The sequence below is a fragment of the Musca domestica genome, unplaced genomic scaffold (genome assembly GCF_030504385.1).
Source record: "Musca domestica strain aabys unplaced genomic scaffold, Musca_domestica.polishedcontigs.V.1.1 16, whole genome shotgun sequence".
Taxonomy (NCBI): domain Eukaryota; kingdom Metazoa; phylum Arthropoda; class Insecta; order Diptera; family Muscidae; genus Musca; species Musca domestica.
This window is the reverse complement of record NW_026712219.1, coordinates 12,049,361-12,077,069: the sequence shown is the minus strand read 5'-3', so window position 1 is coordinate 12,077,069 and position 27,709 is coordinate 12,049,361. Positions and strand designations below refer to the sequence as shown.

At 38.0% G+C, this 27,709-nt stretch overlaps 1 protein-coding gene across 3 annotated transcripts in view; it reads right to left on the bottom strand.

The window, feature by feature from the left end:
- The window catches only part of LOC101891715 (apoptosis-stimulating of p53 protein 1), a 348,817-nt gene that overhangs the window by 211,024 nt on the left and 110,084 nt on the right, over positions 1-27,709 (bottom strand). For all 3 annotated transcript variants that reach the window (XM_059120087.1, XM_059120088.1, XM_059120089.1), the window contains one exon: positions 16,889-16,947. In XM_059120087.1, the coding sequence (XP_058976070.1) occupies positions 16,889-16,924 (36 nt within the window). In that variant the 5' untranslated portion in view covers positions 16,925-16,947. The remainder of the gene's footprint in view (positions 1-16,888; positions 16,948-27,709) is intronic.

The following is a 27,709-nucleotide window of genomic DNA, read 5'->3' as shown; positions in this document are numbered from 1 at the left end:
CGTTTACCGGAACATTTCTAAGAACATTTTCTAAAGAATATTTTTCATCGTCTTGGACCCCAGTTTCAATCAACATTAAATTCACTTAATTCATTCACATAACTCACTAAAAATTGTTCACTGGGACATTTGAATGCCAGTTTACGGTGCGAAAGAGTGATAGAGAAAACAATATAAATATTTACAGAAATACTCATAGAAATTGTAAACATTCCATTGAGATCAAATTAAAAATGCACAAAACTATGAGGCGAACTACAACACCACGCACCGAAATACGAAAAAAAAGAAAAAAATGGAACAGAACTGAACCGAACTGAACGAATGGAAGCGAAACCTTGACTGAAAGCGGCGTAAGGACAAATGAATGGAGGATAGATGGATGGAATGATGGCAGGACGGGTTGAGGGGTTTTGGGTGAATGTAATTGCAAATAAAACGAATCAAGGATGAAGAAATGAACTTGCAGAAGTAGAAGTATTTGACATTTGTTCGAAGCGATTAAACTCAGTTCCAACACAACAGTCACAACTGCGAGGATTCGAACGGAAAACCGTGGAACTAACTGGAGTCTCCGTGTATCTGCTATTGTTGCTGATGACCTGGTAAATGTTGAAGGTTGTCTCGTGTTTGAATGTTGTTGAAAGACAAGTAGGCAGGCTGGCTGCAGGTTGGTTGGTGGGTTGAAAGGTGAAATGAAAATAACGTTGGGAGGTTGGTTCTTGGATTAACCATGTGCGTGGCTTGTTGGTTGTAACTGACGGTTGTATTACATACAGCAGATGGCTGCTGCCGTTCCTGCCTCTGCTAAACGAATGAGTGTGAATGAACCTATAAAATAAAGACTAGGGCAAAGTATGTATGAATGTGTGTATGGTGCCTTCTCTCTTTGGATGGATTGAAATGCTTGTAAAACACTAAATGTTGATGTTTTGCTCGACTCGGCTCGGCTTGCCTCCGTCAGATGGTTGAGAAGCACATTTCCACATAGATTTTTTTACGTTACGAATAAATTCATGTCAACAATGTCAGAATGTGTGTCACTGGTATGCTGTTGTTGTTGTTGTTGTTGCCATTACTTAGTATTACTGTTGCACTTCCATCCAATCTAAGTATTCATTTATTTTAGTTAAGTCTGGTTTTTTTTTGGTGGGTTTACATTTTTTTCCTATTTTTTTATTCGCACACACATACACACCATCGCATACCACCACGAAGATAAAGCCACGCCAACAACCAACATCATCAACATTACACAGCCTTTAATTGTAATGGAAACATACGGCGTGTAAATGGGATTGTTTAACATTCATCACCACTATAACTTATTTAAGGCAAATGGCAAGTGATGGAATGAATGAAACCGATAAACCGGATATTTTCAAACAATTCAGTTTTAAAATTTTTAAATGTTTTGATAAATTCATACAGCCACCTGATATTCCATATAGGGCGCAAATTGTACAGCAGTACAAGAATAGGTTATTTAGACTGAGCCAAGATATTGGAAAACAAGTAAAAAAAGCAGCAAAAGCAAACAAGTAAAAAAGCGGGCCGAACTTTGAATAACCTCCACCATTTAGAACGAATTAGGAAATTTTCACAAAAATAATATTCATTAAAAATTTTTGTTAAAATATTAAAAATACCGAATATCGGAAGGTCACGATATATGTGGGGATATACGATATTGTGGTCATTTATAGACAAATATATTTTTGGGGGTAAAGTACTCACAAAGAACTTGTGCATTTCGGACAATTACGTTGAAAAAGTACCGAAAATCATCAAAATACCGAATATCGGGGGGTGTTGTTATATGGGGACTATACGATATTGTGAACCGATATAGACAATTCTTTTTCAGGGGTAAAGTACTCACAAGGAACTCCTTGTGTGAAATTTCAGATAATTCCATAGCAAAGTGTGGATAAAATCATAAAAAATATCGAATATCGGGGGGTACCGTTATATGGGGGCTATACGATATCATTTACCGATATAGCCCATTTGCGAACTCGACCTGCCTGCAAAATTCGACCTGCCTTAATTCGTTTTGACTGTACCGTGATTACAACCGACCGACAAACGGACGGACAGGGTTAAATCGTCTTAGAATTTTATGCTGATCAAGAATATATAAACTTTGTTTGATCTAAAATTATTATTTCAATGAGTTACGAACGGAAATACGAACTTTATATACCCTCCATACCATACTATGTGGAGGGTATAAAAAGGGAAAGGGTACGGAAAGTACTGAAATGTACTAATCATTTATTGATTTGTATTGGACAAACGGAATGAGTTAGAATTCTGAAATTTGTAATGAGAGTCACTCATGGAGTACACGAGAGATATACAAAAGCGTTTTTGGAAATTCGAACCTTAAGCTTTCAGGAAGTTCTAAAATGGTACTAAACTTCTAAAAGGATATCATTTGGTACTATTTGAAGCGATAGAGCCAAAAACAAAAAAAAAATGTACTAAGTGGGCGGACAGTACTAAATGGTAATAAATTTGGAACAGTTTAGTCTGGGGTGAACGGCTGAATTTTTTTTGTGTGATAAAACGAGGTTTTAGAAGTGTATACTACGAGTGCACAAAAAGTACTAAATAGTACTATATTTGGAAGTGTACCTGGTCATATGGAAGTGGTTTGGACATAAGTCCTATATTATTACGAAAACACTAAATGGTGCCATATTCGGTATTGGGAGAATTTATTTAGATTTAAATTCCAGAGATTTGGCGGTGGTTTGGACATGCGTCCTAAAATTGTACGAGAAGTACTAAGTAGTACTAAATTTGGAATTGGGTGAAAGGATAGGGTTTGAATGCTCAAATTTGATATTGAGGTCATTGTTGGTATCTGGCATTAAGATAGAGAGGTAGTTTCGGAAATGTCTACTATACTATTGTATGAAAAGTACTAAATAGTACAGAATTTGGTATTGGGTGAAGAAATAGATCTGAAATCCTGATATTTGATAAAAATGTAACTTTTGGTGTCTGTGATTTAGAGAATGATTTGGTTCGGGATATGATAGTATATTTGTACGGAAAGTATTAAATGGTACTAAATTTGGAAATGGGCGAAAGGATTTTGATATTGAGGTCTCTTTTAGTATCTAGAACTGAGATATGAAGTGATTTTGGAAATGTATACTAAAATTGTACGAAAAGTATTAAATAGTACCAAATTGGGTATTGGGTAAAAGAATAGAGCTGAAATTTGATATGGATGTCACTGTTGGTGTCTGTGGTTGGGAGAAGAAGTTGGTTCTGGATATAATCTTATATTTGTACAAAAAGTACAAAATGGTACTAAATTTGGTATTGGGTGGTAGAATAGGTCGGTAATCCTCAAACTTGAAATTGAGCTCTCCGTTGGTATCTGTAATTGAGATATGCAGGTAGTTTTGGGAATGTGTATTATAATTGTTCAAAAAGTACTAAGTGGTCCTAATTTGGGTAAGTGGTACTAAATTGGGGAATACCGAAATTTGATATTGAGGTCTCTGTTGGCATCTGGGATTGATATATGGAAGTCCTTTTGGATATGTGTACTGTAATTGTAGTAATTTTGGTAATGGTGAAAATTGCAGAACTTAAATCATCAAATTTGATAAAGATATCACTCTTGGTATCTGGAATTGAGATATGAAGATGTTTTTGAAAATATATACTACAGTTATACGAAAAGTACTAAATAGTACTAAATTTGGTATTGGGCGAAGAAAGAGAACTGAAATCCTGAAATTTAATATGGATTTCACTGAGGGTGTCTGGAAGAACGTTAGAGTCTTCCACCTGCCAAATGGCACGCTTGCGGGCTTGATTACGATAATATAGGATGTCTACTGCAGGGACCTTGTCAAAGTGTAGCAAGAGGTTTTCTGAAACATTGTTATCATCCGACTAACAAAAACGTTAGCTGGGAGCATCCGATTTTGTCCAAACTTGGTGCATCGTATTATTGATATCAAACAGAGATCGAGCTCGGAGATGGACAGTATCGGTTCACTTCTTTTGGTACCTCCCCCACAGAGGGTCAAAATTTTGAATATCCACGAAGCTCAAAAAACGCAAAATTAACAACCGATACCATTAAGACTAGGGACATCTCCATATTTCTATAAACAATAGATAGTAGAGATCGGATTATAAAAATTATCACATATCGCATACAAATCGGAGGAAGCAGTCGATATAGTCCAAATTTGGCACGTCGCAATATTTATATCATATTTCTTTAGGTCCAACAATAATGGCCCAATAAACAATATTGGCCCATTCCTTCGGACCCATTCCATAGAGGATCAGCAATTTGAATAATCATAACAGAAGTCAAAATATATTTAAATTATCGAACATTGTCTGAGGGTACGCATCTGTCGGCAAAACCGACATATACATTTAAACTTGTTTTTTTTTTTTAATATTTTTCGGAGCCCTCAAAAGTGGATTTTAATATAATTCTTAATATAATATTTATAGAACAGTGTTGGCATGTTTGTTTGGGATACCGTAGTATTTTGTTGTTGCAAAAAAATTCTTTTATGAAATGCTTTAACGTCACTTTACCCTCTGGCATTGATGACAATATTACCTCCTCTCCGCCCTCGATTAAGACTATTTGCATCTCACATCTTGAATGCGTAACTAATATACCAAAATGTTGATTACACTCTCTCCCTGTGTGTGGGTGAGGGTGTAGGTGTGCGACAAGGGAGTGTCAGGTATGTTTATATGAAAGAAACAATTATGGTTGCCCCCTCCCCAACACTCTTTATCAACATGGAAAGACAAATTTATGAAGGTAAATGGGCTTTTATTTAAATTGTTTTTCATTTCAGTTTTTTGTTTATTTGTTTTTTTTTTACCTCTATCTTACCTCCATTCATTCCTTCTTGGCATAGATATTGTCAACCATTTGGGTCAAAGTAGGAAAAGTGTGTAAACTTTGTCTACTTACACGGAAGGTAAGTGAGAACATTGAAGATTATTATTTTTGCTGCTGTTGTCGGTGGTTTTGTTGGTGTTCTTGAATAATAGGGTAAATAGGTTATAGTTCACGTGCAAGACATTGCCTCGCACACGAGAGGATATTGTGTGCCACCACGCATTAGCAAAGGTCTTGTTAAAAGCCACTAAAAAAGGGGTTAAGAAACTAGAAATTTTAGCTCAAAGTCATCGACAAATTACATTTGTCAAATATCAAATAAGCTCTGCTATCCCCGGGACGATGCTGAGGCATCCAATTTGCACGACAGCCCATAGTCTATTAGGCAACCACATACATACACACATATATTTTTGTTGGTCTTTTGGTAATTTTTCTCCCTGTTTTTTCGTGTGTTTTTTGCATGTATGGGTGGGTAAATGAAGTATTGCAACGTGACTAGAAATTATGACGCATGGAATTATGTGCATGGGAAAAATAATGATGAAGGATGTGAAAGTAAATTGTTTTGGAAAAAAAATACACGTTTTGTGGAAATGAAAATTCATTTAGTTTTGAAATGAAAATAAATTTCATGATCTATGTGTTTATGTAAAGTAATATATTAATAAGATGGAATTTATGAGATATTTTATTAAAATCAATAACAAAAAGTGCCACAACTGCTTTGATAACTCGAAAGAGAGAAAAGTGGACAATGGATGGGACTGAAATTTCAGGGCAATGAAAAAAAAAAACAAGGAAGCCAAAGTTCTATTTTTTTTTACAGATATAAGGTTCAGACATTGGCCTTTACAAAATAGAGGATTAAAAAGATTAGACTTAATATACAAGGTTGAATAGAAAATTACTATAATTACTAAATAACTATTATCATTTTTATTTTCTTTTTGTTGATTAAAAAATGATGGACCACATCATAACATAATTTGGCTTTAATAATTTTCTTAAAATGTTTACTGAAGATAGCACTGTGCAACACAAACACAAAAAAGAACAAGTTAAAAGGCAGTAAGTTCAAACAACCACCATTCGGAACGAATTTGGAAATTCAAAAACAAATAAAATCCTTAAAAAATTCTATTAAAATTTTAAAAATACCGAATATTGCCGTTATATTGGGGTCTATACGACGTGGACCTACATAGGCATTGTGTGCCATTAGCCATTACCATATTAAAATTCGATACTTGAAATAAACGGTGAATAATGTAGCTAAAATCATCAAAATATCGTATATAGGGAGGTACCATTATATCGGAGTTGTGCGAAGACCTGGACCAGCATAGACAATTTTCTGTCACAGGCTATATCATCCATTACTAACGTCAAATACGATATCTTAAACAATTTCGGTGGGTATAGTACCTTAACTCGTCAAAATACCGAATATAGGGAGGTACTGATATATGGGGCCTCAACGAAGACCTGGACCTGCATAGACATTTTTCTGTCACTGACTGTAGTTCCCATTACGAACTCTAAGTACGTAATTTGAAACGATTCCGGTGAATAATGGCGCTAAAATCATCAAAATACCGAATTTTGGGAGGTACCCTTATATGGGGGCTATACGAAGACGTGGACCTGCATAGACATTTTTCTGTCACAGACTGTAGTTCCCATTACGAACTCTAAATACGTAATTTGAAACAATTCCGGTGAATAATGGAGATAAAATCATCAAAATACCGAATATAGGGAGGTACCGTTATATGGGGGCTATACGAAGACGTAGACCTGCCCAGATAATTTTCTGTCATAGGCTGTAGTATCCATTTCGAACTTGAAATACCAAAGTTGAAACAATTCCGGTGAATAATGTCGCTAAAATCATCAAAATACCGAATATCGGGAGGTACCGTTATATGGGGGCTATATGAAAACGTGGTCCTACATGACCCATTTACGAACTTATCCTGCCTACTGTTAAAATAAACATGTGTGCAAAATTGTAGCCTTCTGTCTCAATTCGTTCGAAAGATAGCGTGATTACAACAGACAGACGGACATGGCTAAATCGACTTAGAATTTTACGCTGATCAAGAATATATATAGTTTGTTGGGTCTGACATGAGTATTTCGAAGAGTGATAAAGTTAATATACCCTCCATAGTATGGTGGAGGGTATAAAAATGCAGCAGATTATGAAAGTTTACGTCACAAAGGATTCTCAATAGAGGGGATAGGTTTCCCACCCCTCAATTTTTATACCCTCAGCCATATGGCTACAGAGGGTATATATCATTTGGTACGGTCAAAACGTGCCTAGTCGAAATAACGGTTTTAGACCCTAGGTCTCTTTGGACCAAATCCGTTTCAGAACATTTGGAGTCGATCTAGCGATGTCCGTCCGTCCGTCTGTCTGTCTGTCTGCCTGGCTGGTGCGCACCATAACTCTCGGAGGGAGTATCCGATTTAGTCAAAACTTGGTACATCGTAATAATTTTGTCAAACTTAGATCGAGTTCGGAGATGGGCAAAATCGGTCCACTCCTTCTGGTACCTCCCCCACAAATGGTCGAAATTTGCAAAACATTTATTCTTTGCACAGAAAGAGAAGGGATAATCCGATTTTGCTCCAACTTTGCAAATCCTAATATTTGCATCAGTTCTAGGTCAAGTGTGAAAATGGACAATATCGGTCCACTCCATCAAGTACCTCCCCCACAAATGGTCAAAATTTTGAATAATTACAACTCTCATAAAATGTGATTTAAGAGTCCGATTGTCTTCAAATTTTACACATCCCAATATTTATATTAACCCAAGGTCTGATGTTAAGATGAAATATATCGGTCCATTCCTTCTGGTACCTCCCCCACAAATGGTCGAATTTTTCAAAAATAAAATATATTTTTTGCACAGAAAGAGAAATGATTATCCGATTTTGCTCCAACTTTGCAAATCCTAATATTTGCAACAGTGCTAGGTCTGGTCCGAAAATGGACAATATCGGTTGACTCTTTCAAGAACCTCCCCCACAAATGGTCAAAATTTTGAATAATTACAACTCTCATAAAGTGTGATTTAAGAGTTCGATTGTCTTCAAATTTCACCCATCCCAATCATTTTATTAGCCATGGTCTGGTGTTAAGATGGAGTAGATCGGTCCACTTCTTCTGGTGACTCCCCCACAAATGGTCGAAATATTTTCTGCACAGAAAGGGAAGTAATAATCTAATTTTGAAAAACATAACTGTCAAAGAAAGCGAAATAAGAATCCAACTCTCTTCAAATTTCACACATACAATAATTTTTGCTAACACCAGATCTCTTGTGAAAATGCTATATATCCGCGAACACCTTCTGGTACCTCACCCAAAAAGGGACACAATTTTCAATATTTTTATCTATCATAAATTGCGAAGCAACTCAGCGATTCTTTACAATTGCTGTATCCATCTGCTACACTTTAATTTTTATATATATAATTATTTTTATATATAATAATATTTATATCATATTTATTTAGGTGGGATACGAAATGGTCAATATTGACCGTTTCTTTCAAAACCCACTCCGTAGAGGGTGAAGAGGGCTGAGGGTATACATCTGTCGGCAAAACCGACCGATACTTTTTCACTTGTTTGTTTTGAACATAGTACGAATTTATTTGTCATAGAATTCTACTACATATCCCAAATATTCAGTTTATATATCCGTCAGGAAACTAACCGAAACTTGCATTTTTAATTCGTTTAAAGTTTATTTAATATTTTCTAGCAATTACTCTCCACATAGTGCGTTTACTCACACTTTGCTCTTAAAAAAAAATTTAAATTAAATTTTATGCTGACATAAAATTGTAAATTACAATATCACTTACAATGCAAGCAATCCCTTACTGCTTAAATGACGCAACTCCTCACTGCCCTCCTCACCACCTGCACATGTAAGTACATATCTGCAATCACATGTGTAAAAATTCCATTCAATGGCCATTCTTTACAAATGCATGCATGTACATATGTGTGAGTGTGTGTGGATGGCAGAGCTCAAGGACTTGTACTTGGTCGTGCATTTATAAGTCGGACGGGGGAGTGGCGTATGATAAATATTCAACGTATATTTATTTGTATATGCGAGGTTGTGTGTGTGTCTTTGTGTTTCGTTGTTGCTCACCAATACAAATGTGTGAGCAATAGAATGTTATCATGTAAACTTCACATTTAAATTGCAATGTTAAGTATTTGTTTTTAGTTAGAATGACGATGACGACAACAACAGCAGCAGCAACAACAACAACAACACCAGCAACAGCAGTGACAGTGACAACAAAACTAATAGCAGTGTTGGTTTCCAAAGCTCACTACTCCCACCAGCAGCAGTGGCCCGATTACATTCATCATCACTTGAATTTGTTGCATTCAAGTGTTGCTGCTGCCACAAAAGAAATGAGCATAGGGACAACAACATCAACAATAAAAACAACAACAACAACGGCAATAAAACTACAATCATACAAATGTTTCATTTCACAATTACCCAGAGTTGTACACATGCGGTGGCTGCCATGGATGGTTGTCTGGATGGCTGTATGAGCACTGCCATCCACTTCTAAGCTACTTGGCAATAAATATGCGACACTTCCAGCAGCTATCGCAGGAGAGGAGCACACACACACTCACCCACAAACAATTATAAACTTTCAAATGCGGGTGGTATAGTGAAGAAAAAAAAAACAAATGTCTCAAGATATCCCCTGCATCCCCCCTCCCCCTCCCCCAGCACTTCGTTGGTCCTTTGGAACCGTTTATACAAAAAACAAGTAACAAAGCAGTAAGTTCGGCCGGGCCGAACTTTGAATACCCTCCACCATTTGGAACGAATTAGAAAATATTCAAAAAAATAAAATCCATTGAAAATTTTGTTAAAATCTTTAAAATACCTAATATCGGAAGGTACCGATATATGGGGGGATATACGCTATTGTGGACCTATATAGACAAATCTACGTCTGGGGGTAAAGTACTCACAAGGAACTCCTTGTGTGGATTTCCAGATAATTCCATTGGGAAATATGGCTAAAATCATCAAAATCCCGAATATCGGGAGTACCGTTGTATGGGGGATATACGATATTGTGGACCTATATAGACAAATACATTTCAGGGGTTACAGTGCTCACAAAGAAATCCTTGTGTGGATTTTCAGAGAATACCATTGGAATATATAGCTAAAATCATCAAAATACCGAATAACGGGGGTACCGTCATAAGGGGGCTATACGATATCGTTAACCTATATAGAGAACTCTATGTCAGGGGGTAAAGTGCTCACAAATAACCCCTTGTGTGGAATTTCAGACAATTCCATTGAAAAATGTGGATAAAATCATCAAAATACCAAAAATCGGGGGTACCGTTATATGGGGGATGTACGATATTGTGGACCTATATAGATAATTCTCTGGGGGAGGTATAAAGTACCCACAAGGAACTCCTTGTGTGGATTTTCAGACAATTCCATTGAAAAATGTGGCTAACATCATCAAAATACCGAATATCGGGGGTACCGTTATATGGGGACTATACGATATCGTGGACCGATATACCCCATCTTCGAACCTGACCTGCTTGCAGACAAAAGAGAGATCTGTGCAAAATTTTAGCTTCCTATCTTAATTCGTTTAGACTGTAGCGTGATTACAATAGACGGACAGACGGACGGACAGGGCTAAATCGTCTTAGAATTTTACGCTGATCAAGAATATATATACTTTGTTGGGTCTAAAATGATTATTTCGATGAGTTACAAACGGAATGACGAACTTAATATACCCTCCATACTTTTTTTGGTGGAGGGTATAAAAAAGAAGACTTGGCATACAGGCGTGTGAAAATATGTTGATCTTATTCCGAGAACATGCATGTTGTGACACAGAGATTCATTCATTACGACGAAACCTGATTATTGTGTTTTTGTTGTTGTTGCTGCTACTATTCGCAAAACAAATTCATTTAGTTATTCCAACGTCCGAGGATGCATGTCAACAAGACTAGGGTGGAATATGCTTGAATGAGTGTATATATATTAGGCTAATTGGCTGGGGGGAATTAGGGTGGAGTGTGCAAATGAGGGGAACATTTTTTGAAATTTTGTAAAAATAAATTTGTTCTATAGAAAGTCCATGGAGAGAAAACTTTTTTGCTGGCCAAGTGTTGATAGAAGACCCTTTACAGGTTTTCGGGGGAATGAGTAGCTTCGAAAGGTTTCATAGATAGAAGATTTGTATACCCTCAGTCATAGGACAACAGGGAGAATATATCATTTAAGCATCCAAAAATTCCATCATCGAATAATAAATTTTGGACCTATGACTTCCTGAAGGAAATACGTTTTAGGACATGTGGAGTCGATCTAGCCATGCTGTCTGCCTGTGCCCACGATAACTCGAATAGACTACTCGATTTGATCGAAACTTGGCGCATCGCAATATTTTTATCAAACTTAGATCGAGTTTGAAGATGTCCACTCTTTCGGGAACCACCACTACAAAAATTCAAAATTTTAGGAAGATATGCAAAATCTCACATTGATATAGCTCAAGTTTGGCATATCGTAATATTCAGATAAAAATTTGGTCAAGTTCGATACTGGACTATATTGGCTCACTCCTTCTTGAATCTCCTCTACAATGGGTCAACATTTAGAATATAATAATAACTCTCGTAAAATGAGACATGAGTGTCCGCTATTCCTATACTAAGGACTATATTAAAGAAAATTTAAACATTGAAAATATAGCTCCACTTTTTCGGGTATCTCCAACAGCAGAGCACAAAAACTTTGCGAAAAATGTAAATAAATCTCATATTGAGTCCAATGTAGTTCAAACTTGACACATTGCAATATTTCGATTGGTTAGGATCGGAAATGGATAATATACTTCCACTCGATCCCGTACCTCTCCTAGAAAAGTTCATAATTTTGAGTGATAATAACTCCTTTAAGGTGAAAAATTCGACCTGATTTTCTTCAAAATGTTCAGATCTCAATATTTTTGCCTATATTGGAGCTAGTGTGAGAATGGTAAATATCAGTCGACTCTTTTTGGTATTTCGTTAAAAAAAAGTTTAACAATTTCGAAGAAAATTTCCTATATAAAAGAGCAAAGTGATGAGTGAGTGAGTGACTGACTGATTCTTCAACGCCCAGGCGAAACGGTTGGAGCTAAAATCTTGAAATTTTGTAAATGGGTTAAAATTGTTTGTAGGGGTTAGATAAAGCTGGGTTTTCGGTATACTGGTATACGAACAGGACTGAATGGTACTAAATTTAGGCTTGGGTTTAAAATCTTATATTTGGTAGAAGAATCACTGTTAGTATGTTGGGTTGGGATTTGAATGCTTTTTTGGAAGGTCATAATAAACCAACAAAGAAAGTCTTAAAGTCGGACGGGTCACTTTGCATATTTAGTTGAGCTTCACATAACAATTAAAAGTTTTTGTGGGATAATTAAGCCATGCAAGCTATGATTATAATTATAATTAAAGTTCAAAGGACTTAATTTGCCGAAGAATTTATATCTTTTCAATTGGGGCACAATTAACTTCAAATCGGATAATGATACATATATATATATATATAACAAATATAACAAATCGAATGAACAATATATATGGGACCTATAGCTATATCTGAACCGATCTTCACGAAATTTGACGTATTAGCTTCTAGACTAAATTCGGTCGTAAGTGCCAAATTCCATCCCATTTGGTCGAATATTACACGTTTGGTGCACAATAAAAAGCAAATCGGACGAAGTTATATATGGGTGCTATATCCAAATCTGTCCCGATCTAGCAAAATTATTTCCCAGCTGTATTTGATATATTTCCCCAAATATTGTTGTTACAGAGTGCATATTACGGCTGCGGAGGACAAAAATAACAAATCGGATGAACAATATATATGGGAGCTATAGCTATATCTGAACCGATTTCGATGAAATTTGGCATACTTATTTTCAGGTCTAATTTGATTCCATACTATTCGGGCTGATATTACACGTTTGGGGCACAAAAAAAGGCAAATCGGACGAAGATATATATGGGAGCTATATCTAAATTTAGACCGATTATCCCCAATTTCATTAGGGTTCGTCCTTGGGCTAAACAAATGACTTGTGCAAAATTTCATCTCAATCGAATAATAAATGCGATCTGCATTTTGTTTACAAAAATACATGGACAGACGGACGGGCGTAGAGACGGACGGACATGCATAAATCGACTCAAAATGTGGTTCTATGCTGATCACCAAAAAGGAATTATGGGTCTATCTCGTTTCCTTCCCATGTTACAAAAAAATGCACAAAGACATAATACCCTTACCGCTATGTGGTGTAGGGTATAAAGACAGGGAACTTTTTCATTTAGGTTTCTTTGGGATGTAAACTTTCAAAAAACCGATAAACGTATCCATGGTAGAAGAATATAGGTAGACGCATCGACACAGCTGCTGGGATAATGAACTATCAAACATTTTTTGGAATTGAAGTTGTAGAATGATAAATTATTTGAATATGTAAAAATTGTTGAAAACGCTAATTATGATAACCTCCGAATGACATCATATAAGAAAAATTATAAAAATCGAATTATATATGAAAAAAAAAACATTTAAAAATTGTTGACATATCAATGTTCCCAATCATTGATGCATCTACCTGTATTCTTCTACCATGAACGTATCTTCAATTTTTATAGAATGGTAGCCCAATTCTCTTTAAAAGGAACATAAACCAAAAAAAAAAGAGTAGAGTAGCATATCATCAAAATACCGAATATTGGGAGGTACCGTTATATGGGGGCTATACGAAGATGTGGACCTGCACAGACAAATTTCTGTCATGGGCTGAAGTATTCATTTCAAACTTCAAATACCAACTTTGAAGGAATTCCGATTAATAATGTCGCTAAAATCAACAAAGTACCGAATATCGGGAGGTACCGTTATATGGGGGCTATACGAACACCTGGACCTGCATGAACAATTTTCCGTCATAGGATGTAGTACCCGTTACGAACTCTAAATACAAAATTTGAAACAGTTCCATAAAAAGTTTTACTGAAATTATCAAAATATCAAAATACCGAAGTACCGTTATATGGGGGCTACACGAGAATGTGAACCTCCATCGACAATTTTCTGTCGCAGGCTGTAGTACCCATTACGAACTTCCAATACGAATTTTGAAACAATTTTGGTAAATAATATTGCTAAAACAAAAAAAAAAACGAATAAATGGAGGTACCTTATATGAGGGCTTTACGAACCCCTGCATAGACAATTTCCCGTCATAGGATGTACAGGGTTGCCCATATTCGACGGACCCATCTGGCAACGCCATAACTTTTGACAGAGATGTCACATCGCTTAAAGACATACCGCGTTTGAAGCGTCAGTCCAAGCAGATTTTTATCATGAACCAATACACGCCACGCGATCGCTCTAAAATAATTGAAATTTACAAGAATTCAATTGTGAAAACTTAACCGGAACCTTTTAATACCCTCCACCATTTGCAACGAATTTGGAAATTTTCAAAAAATAAAATACTTAAAAAATTCTATTAAAATTTTAAAAATACCGAATATAGCCGTTATTTTGAGGTCTATACGACGTGGACATACATAGGCATTGTTTTTCATAAGCCATTACCATATTCAAATTCGAAACTTGAAATAAACGGTGAATAATGTAGCTAAAATCATCAAAATATCGTATATAAGGAGGTGCCGTTAAATTGGAGCTGTGCGAAGACCTGGACCAGCATAGACAATTTTATGTCACAGGCTGTAGCATCCATTACGAACTTCAAATATCACATCTAAAACAAACACATCTAAAATCGTCAAAATACCGAATATATTGAGGTACTGATATATGGGGCCTATACGAAGACCTGGACCCGCACAAACAGTTTTCTGTCACAGACTCTAGTTCCCATAACGAACTTCAAATACCAATTTTGAAACAATTCCGGTGAATAATGTCGCTAAAATCATCAAAATACTGAATATAGGGAGGTACCGTTATACGGGGGCTATACGAAGACGTGGACCTGCACAGACAATTTTTTGTCTTAGGGTGTAGTATCCATTTTGAACTTCAAATACTAAATGTTAAATTACTTCCGGGAAAAAGGTCGCTAAAATCATCAAAATACCGAATATCGGGAGGTACCGTTATATGGGGGCTATACGAAGACATGGACTTGCACAGACAATTTTCTATCTTAGGGTGAAGTATCCACTTGGAACTTCAAATACCAAATTTGAAACAATTCCGGTGAATAATGTCGCTAAAATCATCAAAATACCGAATATAGGGAGGTACCGTTATATGGGGGCTATATGAAAACGTGGACCTACATGGCTCATTTACGAACTTAACGTGCCTACTGGAAAAATAAACATGTGTGCAAAATTTTAGCCATCTATCTCAATTCATTCGAAAGATAGCGTGATTACAACAGACAGACAGACGGACAGACAGACAGACAGACAGACAGACAGACAGACGGACATCGCTAAATCGACTTCGAATTTTATGTTGATCAAAAATATATATACTTTGTTGGGTCTGACATGAGTATTTCGAGGATTTACAAACGGAATGACAAAGTTAATATACCCTCCATAGTATGGTGGAGGGTATAAAATATGTGAGAAGTGCGCCTTCTAAGAACACCATTAAACGTTTATACGAAAAATTTTCGACTGGTAAGGCTCTTTCTAAGACGACCAAGGCGATCGGCCGAGAATATCGCTGCCGTACGAGCCAGTGTTGAGAGGTCCCCAAGAACATACCAAAAACGCTGTTCTCAGCAGTTGGGCATGGCTCGGCCCACTTTACAACGGATTATTCGCATTGATTTGCATTTGTTCCCGTACAAAATTCAATTGACGCAAAGAATGTTGCCTGCGGACAAGCATCGTCGATTGGAATGGGCCCAAAGGTCCCTCGAATATGGGCAACCCTGTAGTACCCGCTACGAACTCTAAATGCTAAATTTGAAACAATCCATAAAAAAAATTTGCTAAAATTTGGCCATTAGTAACTTCAAATACGAAATTTCAAACAATTCCGGCGAATTTGCTAAAATCATCAAAATACCGTTATATGGGGCTCTATACGAACACCTGGACCTGCATAGACAAGTTTCTGTCACAGCCTATAGTACCCTTTCGGAACTTCAACTATGAAATTTGAAACTATTCTGGTTAATCATGTCGTTAAAATCATCAAAATACCGAATATGGGGAGGTACCCTCATATGGGTGCTATATCAAAACGTGCACCTACCTAGTCCATTTTCAATGCCAGTCCTGCAGAACAAACACACGTCTGAGTACAATTTTATCAAGCTTTTTCCATTCTTTTGTAAGTTAGAGTGATTTTGCACAGACAGTCGGACGGACATCGCTAAGTCGACATCGAATTTTATGCTGAAAAAGAACATATATACTTTGTGGGGTCTAGGGGTTTTTGAGGTTTTACAGACGGAATGACAAACTTAATATACCTCGAATACTATGGTGGAGGGTATAAAAATGGTCAAATGCTGAGGGCTTAGGGGGTTAATTTTCATTGTACATTTTCATAGACTTCTATTCACATTTTGTGAATGTCACCCCAATGCACATATAGTTCCCGGTATAGTTGATGCTGAAGGGACGTTTTGCTAATAAATTTAACACGATTTCCGCCCGTCGTCACATCACATTTTCTACAACACCACATACTTCCGATCGCTGTATACACAAATTGGTAATGTTACATAAAAAAATTTAAAAAATACACATACATACATACAGCTAATAACAGCTCTACAAACACACACAAATGAAGTAAATAATAAATATGAGAATAAGAAGAAGAAGAAAACAATATAAATTTAGTTATTACTTACAATATCGTCCAAGTTGTTAGTCGTCGGTTCCTTCATACCATGACGCACATGCAGGAAATCTGCAAAAAAAAAAACACAGAGACAATGAATGAAAAATGAGAAGAGAATGAAGAAAATTATATTTAACACTATGTACTATGAATAGGGGAGAAAGACTGGACGAAGGCATAGCAGTATCAAAATGAGTTTCCTAATGACGCCGATGTTCGACACTGAGCTCTGGTATAATGAAGAGTGCCAACATAAGGCAATTGTCTGTGCCCAGGCAGATGAAGACAGAAGTGTTCAATTTTTATGAGATTCATTTTGCAAAGTAATTTAATAAAAACAATTTAGTTTCTTCTTTTCACACACACACACACACATCTATTCAAAGACGGCCATAGTAGTTATTTTGTAGTTATTTAACACGTTATCACTTCCCCTCCCCATTGAGTTGGCTTGAAGGATATTATCCTCCATTAACTGCATTCCCTTAGAGATTTCCATATCCTGTTTGGTTGGCCATAATATTTCCTCTACTCGATTGTGGGTAGTTGCTTGGAGAACTTACAAAAGGGTCTTAACACCTTCCCCTTTGCGAAAGAAGATGGGTTTCTTCGTATAGTCTATAGTCGTAACAAATAGGCAAATAACATTTCCATTAAAAAAATAGAATTTCATGGGAAAATATTGATGAATAATTTATAGTTCAAATTTGATGAGAAAAATGTTTTACACAGGCATTTAATTAGGTTCAGGGTGGAAGGATGAAGGAACATTCTCAGCAGGGCAATGGAAAACCAGTAAAGAAAGTCTTAAAGTCGGGCGGGCCGACTTTATGATACCCTACACAACTTTGCTAATTTAGTAGAGCTGTGCATAACAATTAAAAGTTTTCATGTGAGAATTCAATCATACACGCTATGATTATAATTATAATTTAAATATGGCGAAGCATTTGTATCTTTTAAATTCGGACTTGTATTGCCCATTTGGTGCATAATTAATTTGAAATCGGATAAAAATATATATGGGAGCTATATCCAAATCGGAACCGATCTCAATAAAATTTGGCAAAGATATTTCTGAGCTGCATTTCATATATTTCCCTGAATATCGTTGTTACGGAGTGCATATTACGGCTGTGGGTAACAAATACAACAAATCGGATGAGCAATTTATATGGGAGCTATAGCTATATCTGAACCGATCTTCACCAAATTTGGCATGTTAGCTTCTAGACTCAATTCGGTCGTATGTGCCAAATTCCATTCCATTTGGGCAAATATTAGACGTTTGGTGTACAATAAAATGTAAATCGACGAAGTTATATATGAGAGCTATATCCAAATCTGAACCCATCTCGATAAAATTTAGCAAACGTATTTCTGAGCTGCATTTGATATATTTCCCCAAATATTGTTGTTACAGAGTGCATATTACGGCTGCGGAGGACAAAAATAACAAATCGGATGAACAATACATATGGGAGCTATAGCTATATCTGAACCAATTTCGATCAAATTTGGCATACTTATTTTCAGATCCAATCTGATCGTATGTGCAAAATTCCATACTATTCGGACTGATATTACACGTTAGTTCACAATAAAAGGCATATCGGACGAAGATATGTATGGGAGCTATATCTAAATTTTGACCGATTATCTCCAATTTCAATAGGGTTCGTCCTTGGGCCAAACAAATGATTTGTGCAAAATTTCATCTGGATAGGGCAATAAATGCGAACTGTACTTTGTTTACAAAAATACATGGGCAGAGGGACGGATGGACGCACAGACGGACAGGCATAAATCGACTAAGAATGTGATTCTATGTAGATCATCAAAAGGAAGTATGAGTCTATCTCGTTTTCGTTTGCCTGTTACAAACAAATGCACAAAGACATAATACCCTGACCACCTTCTGGTGTAGGGTATAAACATGACCAAAGTAAGAAGTCTATAGAAGTCTTGTAAAATGTCTTATGCCTTTAAAGAGCCTGCAAACGGTTTTAGATAGAAGACCTAAAACTAGTTTATTTTCGTAGAAAACCTTCGAAATTTCCTCTGTTAATAGTAGAGCTGCAATGAACATTCTGACTAATTACGATCTGTAAAATATGTTGTCTTCCATCTTTTAAGGACCCTCAATAGATTCTATGCCTATAGAAGACATTTAAAATATATTTATTCCATAGACGAATTTTGAAAAATCTCCTGTCCACAGACAAGGTATTCTTCAAAAAGTACTCTGCATGTAGAAGTCCTTCAAATAGTCAACTGTCAATTGAAGGTCTGTCATAGGTCTTTAATCTATAGAAACTTTAAAATCTTTTGTATATAGAAGAAGTTTACTAGGGCTTATGTTAAAAGAACCCATTGAATAGATCATGGGGGCACTTCACATATTCCAAAGTTCTTTTGCATGGACAATTTCCCGTCATAGGATGTAGTATCCGCTACGAACTCTCTACGCGAAATTTGAAACAATCCATAAAAAAAATTTGCTAAAATTATCAAAATACCGAATATAGGGGAGTATCGTTACATGGAGGCTATACGAAGACGTGAATCTGCAAAGTCAAATTTCTGTTATAGCTTGCAGTACCCATTAGTAACTTCAAATACGAAATTTCAAACCATTCCGGAGAATTTGCTAAAATCATCAAAATTATATGAGGCCCTATACGAACACCTGGACCTGCATAGACAAGTTTCCGTGACATCATTTAGTACCCTTTAGGAACTCCAACTATGAAATTTGAAACAATTGTGGTTAATAATGTCGCTAAAATCATTAAAATACCGAGTATGGGGAGGTACCCTCATATGGGAGCTATACCAAAACGTGGACCTACCTGTCCCATTTTCAATGCCAGTCCTGCAGAACAAACACAGGTCTGAGTAAAATTTTATCAACCTTTTTTAATACTTTCGTAAGTTAGAGTGAGTTGCAGACAGGCGGACGGACATCGCTAATCTTTTGCGTTAAAATGAGCTTCAAAGAGTCTTGATATGACAAGATCTTCTTATTATAGAAGTTCTTAAGAAGTCTATTCCCAAAAAAATAACTTCAAAAGATTCTATGTCTATAAAATACCTTTAACTGGCCCTCAAATGATTTCTTGGATACCATTTGCATACCATCTACAGGACTTCAGTCTATAGAAATAGTCTAGAATATGATCTGTCTATAGAAGGCCTTTAAATGGTAATTTGTCTATAAAACCCCCTAAACGAAGTTTTTGTCTCCAGAGGACCTTCATTCTTTAGAAAAAGTCTACGGAATATACTTCACCTTCAAAAGATAATCGGTCTATAGAAGGCTATCAATATACAGGGTGAGATGGAAAAACTGCAACCAAATTCAGACAGCTATCATTTCTAAGCCATTTGTCTGACAGCTGTTAAAATTATTCCCATGACAGCTCATTATATTGTTTACAAACGTACAAAAGCATTTTGGTGAGAATTTTCCAGAAAAAAAGTTATTCGTGATGGAATTCAAGCGTGATAGTGTGATTTTTTTATTTTAAGTGTTTGTTTTCTCTTTCGAGACGAGCTTAATGATCTGAAATTTGCAGTGAAAAGGAAAGTCAGATAGACACTATCACACACTCACCACTATGCGACGCGTTTCGCCGTTGGTTAAGCGGCTCATCAGGCATATTTGATGTGGATGATGGCTTACAAGGGCCGTTCTCTGGAAAGTAGTATATATTTCGAACTTATTGCAAATTAGCATATGCGAATTATACACTAGAAACTCTCCAGGTTCGACTCAAGTTCTATTGGCAGATCTTTTTCACAGCAACGTTTTGTTTTTGTAGTGATGGATTTTTTGTCCACAACAACTACATTGCTTCCAATGCATACACTGGTTTTAGTGCTGCTTTAGGAAGACGGGTTAATGGCTCTGAACGTAGAGACGGCAACTTCTAGTTGGCTGCACACAGAGGTCCGCGGTTCAAATCCCACAGCCAGGCTCGGCTGAATTTTTGAGTTTTGCCTTGTTAAGGCGAAGATCATATGTTTTATGATTTAAGTGTTTGTTTTCTCTTTCGAGACGAGCTTAATGATCTGAAATTTGCAGTGAAAAAAAAAAAAAAAAAGTGGCTGGAAAACCACAAGTGGCTATCGTTAGAGCACTCCAGCATTTAAATGTGAATAAATCTTATGTGTCTCGTTTCATCGCTCGTTACCGTGATACTGGCAGCGTAGCCCGACGTCAAGAAAGTGGACGGAAGAAAACAGCAACATCAGCAGAAATGGTTCAAAAAGTAAAGAAGGGACTAGATAGAAACCCGCGACGCAGTGGCCGAAAAAGGGGCTCGTGAGCTGAACATATCGCAATATTCCACGCGGTAAATATTGAAAAATGAGCTCGGGGTAAAGCCATTGAAATTCCAAAAAGTGCAAGAACTTACACAGCAACCGAAAGAAAATAGACTCAAAAGAGAGCTAAAGAGTTGCTTCGCTTGGCTGAAAGTGGTGAACTGCCGAATTTGGTTTTCTCCGATGAGAAAACATTCGTTGTCCAGCGGTTTGTAAATAAACAAAATTATCGTGTCTACTTGCCAAAGAGGTCAGCTGAAAATTTGCACCTTCGGTTGGCCACCAGAACTCAAGCGCCGGCCATGGTGATGGTGTGGACCGCCATAATAGCCGATCGTCGCTCTCCGCTCGTAATAATCGATTGTGGCATCAGAATAAATACCGAATATTTTCGCGAAATGTATTCTGGAGGTTGTATTAAAGCCTTGGGCACGTAAACATTTTTGCCGCAGACGCAAGAATGGTTATGGAATGAGGTTCCCCGCTTCATTTCCAGCGCACAATGGACACCAAAATCTCCGGACACCAATCCGTTACACTGTTGTGTCTGGAGTATTTTGGAAAGCAAGGTTGGCACTAAAAAATACCAAAGAGTCGATCACCTCAACAAGCAAGCACTTCGCCGGGAATGGGCCAAAATACCGCAGAGCAACATTCGGGCAACGTGTGACGGTTTCATTGGTCGTTTGATGGGCATAATTCGTGCCAAAGGTGACCAATTCGAACAAATCTAAACTTATTCTAAATCGGTTCAGATATAGCTATAGCTTCCATGTATATTCTTTCATCCAATTTGTTATTCTTGTCCTCCACACCTGTAATATGCACTCCGCAATATAAAATTCGGAGAAAAATATCAAATACAGCTCAGTAATACTTTTGCCAAATTTTATCGAGATCGGCTAAGATGTGGATATAGCACCCACTATATCGTTAATATAATACTGAATTGAACGAATTTTGACACATACGAACGGTTTTAGCCCGGAAGAAAGTGTATTTAATTTAAAAATCGGTTAAGACAAAGCTATAGGTCCCATATATATGTTTCATCCGATTTTGTAGTTTACTCCCTCAATACTCTCCACAACAACAATATTTGGTGCCAACTATCAGATACAGCATGCCTCCGCTAAATTTTATAGAAATCGATTCAGATTTCGATATAACCCCATATAAAATTTCGCAGACATATTCATTTTGCCAGTAGACAGGTTAAGTTCGTAAATGTGTCATGAAGGTTCACGTTTTCATATAGCCCCCATACAACGGTACCTCCCGATATTCGGTATTTTTATGATTATAGTGACATCATTTACCGGAAATGTTTCAAATTTGATATTTGAAGTTCCTAAGAGATACTACAGCCTAAGACAGAAAATTGTCTGTGCAGGTCCACGTCTTCGTATAACCCCCATATAACGGTACCTCCTTGTATTCGGTATTTTGCTGATTTTACCGACATTATTCACCGGAAATGTTTCAAATTTGATATTTGAAGTTCCAAAGAGATACTACAGCCTAAGACAGAAAATTGTATGTGCAGGTCCACGTCTTCGTGTAGCCCATTTAACGATACCTCTCGATATTCGGTATTTTGATGAGTTTAGCGCATTATTCACCGGAATTGTTTCAAATTTGGTATTTGAAGTTCGTAATGGATACTACAGCCTATGACAGAAAGTTCTCTATACAGGTCCAGGACTTTGTATAGGCCCCACATATAACCGCCTCCCTATATTCGGTATTTTTACGACTCTAGGTACAATACTCACCGAAATTGTTTGAGATGTCGCATTTGAAGTTCGTTATGGATGCTACAGGCTGTAACAGAAAATTGTCTATGAATGTCCAGGTATTCGTATAGCTCCGATGTAACGGTACCTCCCTATGTACGATGTTTTGATGATTTTAGCTAGATTATTCACTGTTTATTTCAAGTTTCGAATTTTAATATGGTAATGGCTCATGACAACAATGTAGGCCCATGTTGTATAAACCCCAATATAACGTCTATATTCGGTATTTTTAAGATTTTACAGAATTTTTAACGGTTTTTATTTTTGAAAATTTCCAAATTCGTTCAAATGGTGGAGGGTACTCAAAGTTCGGTCCAGCCGAACTTACTGCTTTTTAACATGTTTGTTGCTGTGAAGACATAAAATGCCCTTACCACATTGGGAATACCAAATGAAAATGAACCCATCTTCCCAGAACATGCGTGAAAAATTTTCATTGCAAAATCCACGATTCTGGTTACAAAAGCTCCTGAAAATATCATAGCCCTCGAGGAATGCACTTTAACATTCACGTATATGGATGTGACAGAATTTGAAAAATATTTTTCCAAAAATTATGAATTTTTAAAAGCTTTTCTGTCTATAAAAGACCATTTGCCGAACTTCTCTATATAGCAACAACCCAAAAAGTCATTCAATTATGACCCCGACGCCATCCCTCCTTTTTCCAAGGGCTATATTAAATTACTTGCACTTCATTCCACTAAGTGGTTTAATTTCGTAAGCGTAAGTGTCCCTCGGGCTTCTTAAATCGTGCATTTTTCATTTGATTTCATTTCATTTTGCATTCCGCAACCTCGCATATTTTTGCGCTTGGTTTCTCTCAGAAGAAGAAAAAGGATTTCAAGAATTTAAAATTCAATTTGAAATTAACAGATAAATAAATAAAATCGCTGCCGCCCCTATTTCGACATTGGTTTGCGACAAACTTTTCCATTTAAATTTGCGGTAGGCGGATTTCGATTCAGCAATTCAACGGGGCAATTTGACACACTTCGGCAGAGAGAAAAACTGGGGGACCGGTGGCTTTTTCCGCTTCTTCCTCGTTGCCGGAAGATGGTCGACCACATGGCAGCAGGAACGTGCCATTCTTTTTTTTTCCTCTTTTGCTGGCTGTGCATAACAATAATTTCAAATTGTCCTCGGGTATGTCGTTTGTTCTCTGTGCGTTTTAAACTGTGTGACGACGTGTTTTCACTTTGAAGCTGGGGTAGGTTCAGCGGGGGCCAGAGTCGTCACAAAAATTTATTTGTTAGGACATAAAGAGAGAGAGAGAGCGAAGCAAAAATATTTTCTTAAAACGTTATAAATTTATTTCCTTAAATAACACTAAACACTACACTAAACACAATAAAATCACGTTCAGAACGTTTTACGAAGAACACTAAATCACAAAGTTCAGTCGAAATGTTAATAAACGGGTAGCAGTGGTGGCAGCTTGGCACAGCGGCGGCCCGATGAATAGGCGAGCGACGAATAGAGTGGCGGCAGCTTGGCACAGCGGCGGCCCGATGAATAGGCGAGCGACGAATAGGGTGGCGGCGGCTTTGGCACAGCGGCGGCCCGATGAATAGGCGAGCGACGAATAGAGTGGCGGCAGCTTGGCACAGCGGCGGCCCGATGAATAGGCGAGCGACGAATAGGGTGGCGGCGGCTTTGGCACAGCGGCGGCCCGATGAATAGGCGAGCGACGAATAGTAGTGGCGGCAGCTTGGCACAGCGGCGGCCCGATGAATAGGCGAGCGACGAATAGGGTGGCGGCGGCTTTGGCACAGCGGCGGCCCGATGAATAGGCGAGCGACGAATAGTAGTGGCGGCAGCTTGGCACAGCGGCGGCCCGATGAATAGGCGAGCGACGAATAGGGTGGCGGCGGCTTTGGCACAGCGGCGGCCCGATGAATACGTCAGCGGCGAGTAGTAGTGGCGGCAGCTTGGCACAGCGGCGGCCTGATGAATACGCGCACGACGAATCGGGTGGCGGCAGCTTTGGCACAGCAGCAGCCCGATGAGTACGTCAGTCGCCGTCAACGCAGCCCGAAGAATAGGGAGTATTGCTACAACCCTCACTTGACCCTGCGTTCAGTCGCCGTCAACGCAGCCCGAAGAATAGGGAGTATTGCTACAACCCTCACTTGACCCTGCGTTCAGTCGCCGTCAACGCAGCCCGAAGAATAGGGAGTATTGCTACAACCCTCACTTGACCCTGCGTTCAGTCGCCGTCAACGCAGCCCGAAGAATAGGGAGTATTGCTACAACCCTCACTTGACCCTGCGTTCAGTCGCCGTCAACGCAGCCCGAAGAATAGGGAGTATTGCTACAACCCTCACTTGACCCTGCGTTCAGTCGCCGTCAACGCAGCCCGAAGAATAGGGAGTATTGCTACAACCCTCACTTGACCCTGCGTTCAGTCCAGTCACCACAAATAGTCAAGGCTTATTGTTTGGCTTACTAAGACTCAATTCAACCAAGGTTGCGCGCCTTTTCTTCCTCCCAATCACTCTTGACTTACCAGCCATCAACAGAAGACTGATCCCGATTGTGTGAAATGCGTCTCCTTTTATACCTTTTTGGCTGGACAACGATTGTTGTTTTCTCATGACAGCAGCTGATCCCAATCTGACAGTTTTTCGTAGTTCCGCCATTTGCCACCAGGGGTTCCAATGTTGTATTTTAAGTATACTTCTTTCTACTAGGGGACCTGTGTGACCGTTAATATTCAAATACATTTAAATTACATGACCCTGAGTAGCTATTAGTTTAATTCATAACTTAAATGTTTTAATGCATTTTCAAACAAAAAAAATATAATTCATAGTTGATGTATATAACATAAGTAAGTAAAAATGGTATTTAAAATAATAATGTACCCCAAAAACGAAAGCATGACTTTTGGGCGTTACATGGCATCTCTTCCTCCCTCTGATTTTTGATTCCTTGATTTGCTTTCTCTATTGCTATTGGGTTTCAATAGCCAGGAAGCCCTAGGGTGTTATGTAACCTTTTATTTCTCCGACATGGGCACTTTGGTTCGACTATATCTCGGTCGAATAGGAAGGTATGTTAGAGACCAATTGCAGAAGTTCGGAGAGATACCTTCACTACCCCGTCTGCTGATATTATTATGCGGTACTAGGACCTTCGTCTAAAAATATTGTCCTTCGCCTTTGAGCCTCGACTTGTTCCAGATGAGCTCGAAATTTCTCCTTCGCCCGTTTGAATTTTTTCGTGTTGGGGCTATCTTGCTCCATCGTGATGTTGAAATTTTGAGAATTGCGATGGTCTTTGCAGTATGGGCTTATATTAGGACACTGATTAGTTTGGGTATTGTCAATTTAATGTCTAAAAATAAAATAAGAAATTATAATGAAATGGCATCACATAAACGTAAGTGGAACTACAATCAACATTCTACTTCTATGTCTACAATTTAATTTTGTTCTTCATAAAAAGGCTTAATTTCACTTAAGTGCGCGACGCGGGTGATGTTGCCTTTTCCTCGGACTACAACGATTACTGGAGATTGGAATTTTTGTACGACAAACGGCCCTCCGTATTTGGGCGCTAGTTTGGCGGCGAAATTTTCGACGGCCTTCGACTGAGGATGTAGACGAACTAGAACTTGCTCCCCAATCTTTGGTTTCCAAACTCGTCGTCTAAGGTTGTACTGTCTCCGCTGGTTTTGAGATGCTTTTGCCAAGTTTCGACGCACTATCTTAAATATTTCTTTCAACTCCTGGGCACGGTCTTCTGGTAAGACTATTCTAGCACCAGTTCCTGTTGTGAGCTGATCATATAATGCCTGGGGCAGTCGCGGTTCTCTTCCTTGTGTCAGGTATGCCGGCGAATATCCAGTGGATTCTGATGCACTAGTGTTTATGGCTAACATTATTTCGGGCAGCATATCGTCCCATGTATTATGTTGTTTCGAAACTTGTGCTATCATTGTTTTCACTGTCCGATTTGTCCTTTCAGTAGGGTTCTCTTGCGGGGTGTAAGGAGCCGTAAGTTGATGCTTTATACCCATTTCTGCTAGGAATTTTTCGAATTGGTTGCTAGTGAATTGGGTTCCGTTATCGGTTATCAATATTTTTGGAACCCCATATCTAGAAATAATTCTTTCTCTGCATGCCTTTATTAATCCCTCTGTCGTAGCCTTCCGCAATGGAACCAACTCCGTCCATTTTGAGAATCTATCCATAATAACGAGTAGCATTGAGTTACCGTGCTTAGATCGCGGTAGGGGTCCTACGAAGTCCGCACAAATAGTGGCCCATGGTTCCTCCGGGATTCTTATCAACATTTCCCCTGCTGGTTTCTGTTGGCTGACCTTATATTTTTGGCAACATTCGCACTGCTGGACATAACGTTTGATGTCCTGGAACATACCAGGCCAAAAATATCGGTTCGCCACCTTGTTGCTAGTCTTTCGCACTCCCAAATGACCTCCGGTGACACTGTCATGATTTTCTCTAAGGACCTGAATCCTTGATCCGGTGGGCACACACAGCTTCCATGGTGTGCAATCTTCATCGTTTATTTGCTTGGGAAAATGTCGATAAACATTTCCCTCAATGATTGTATAGTCTGGATACTTCTTCGGATTCTTGGTTATGGTTTCCTTCAACTTTTCTAGCCATGGGCACGGACTGGTGTCATATTTTACTGTGGCTAGGTCTAACGTTTCCAAAGGTGTTCTCGAAAGC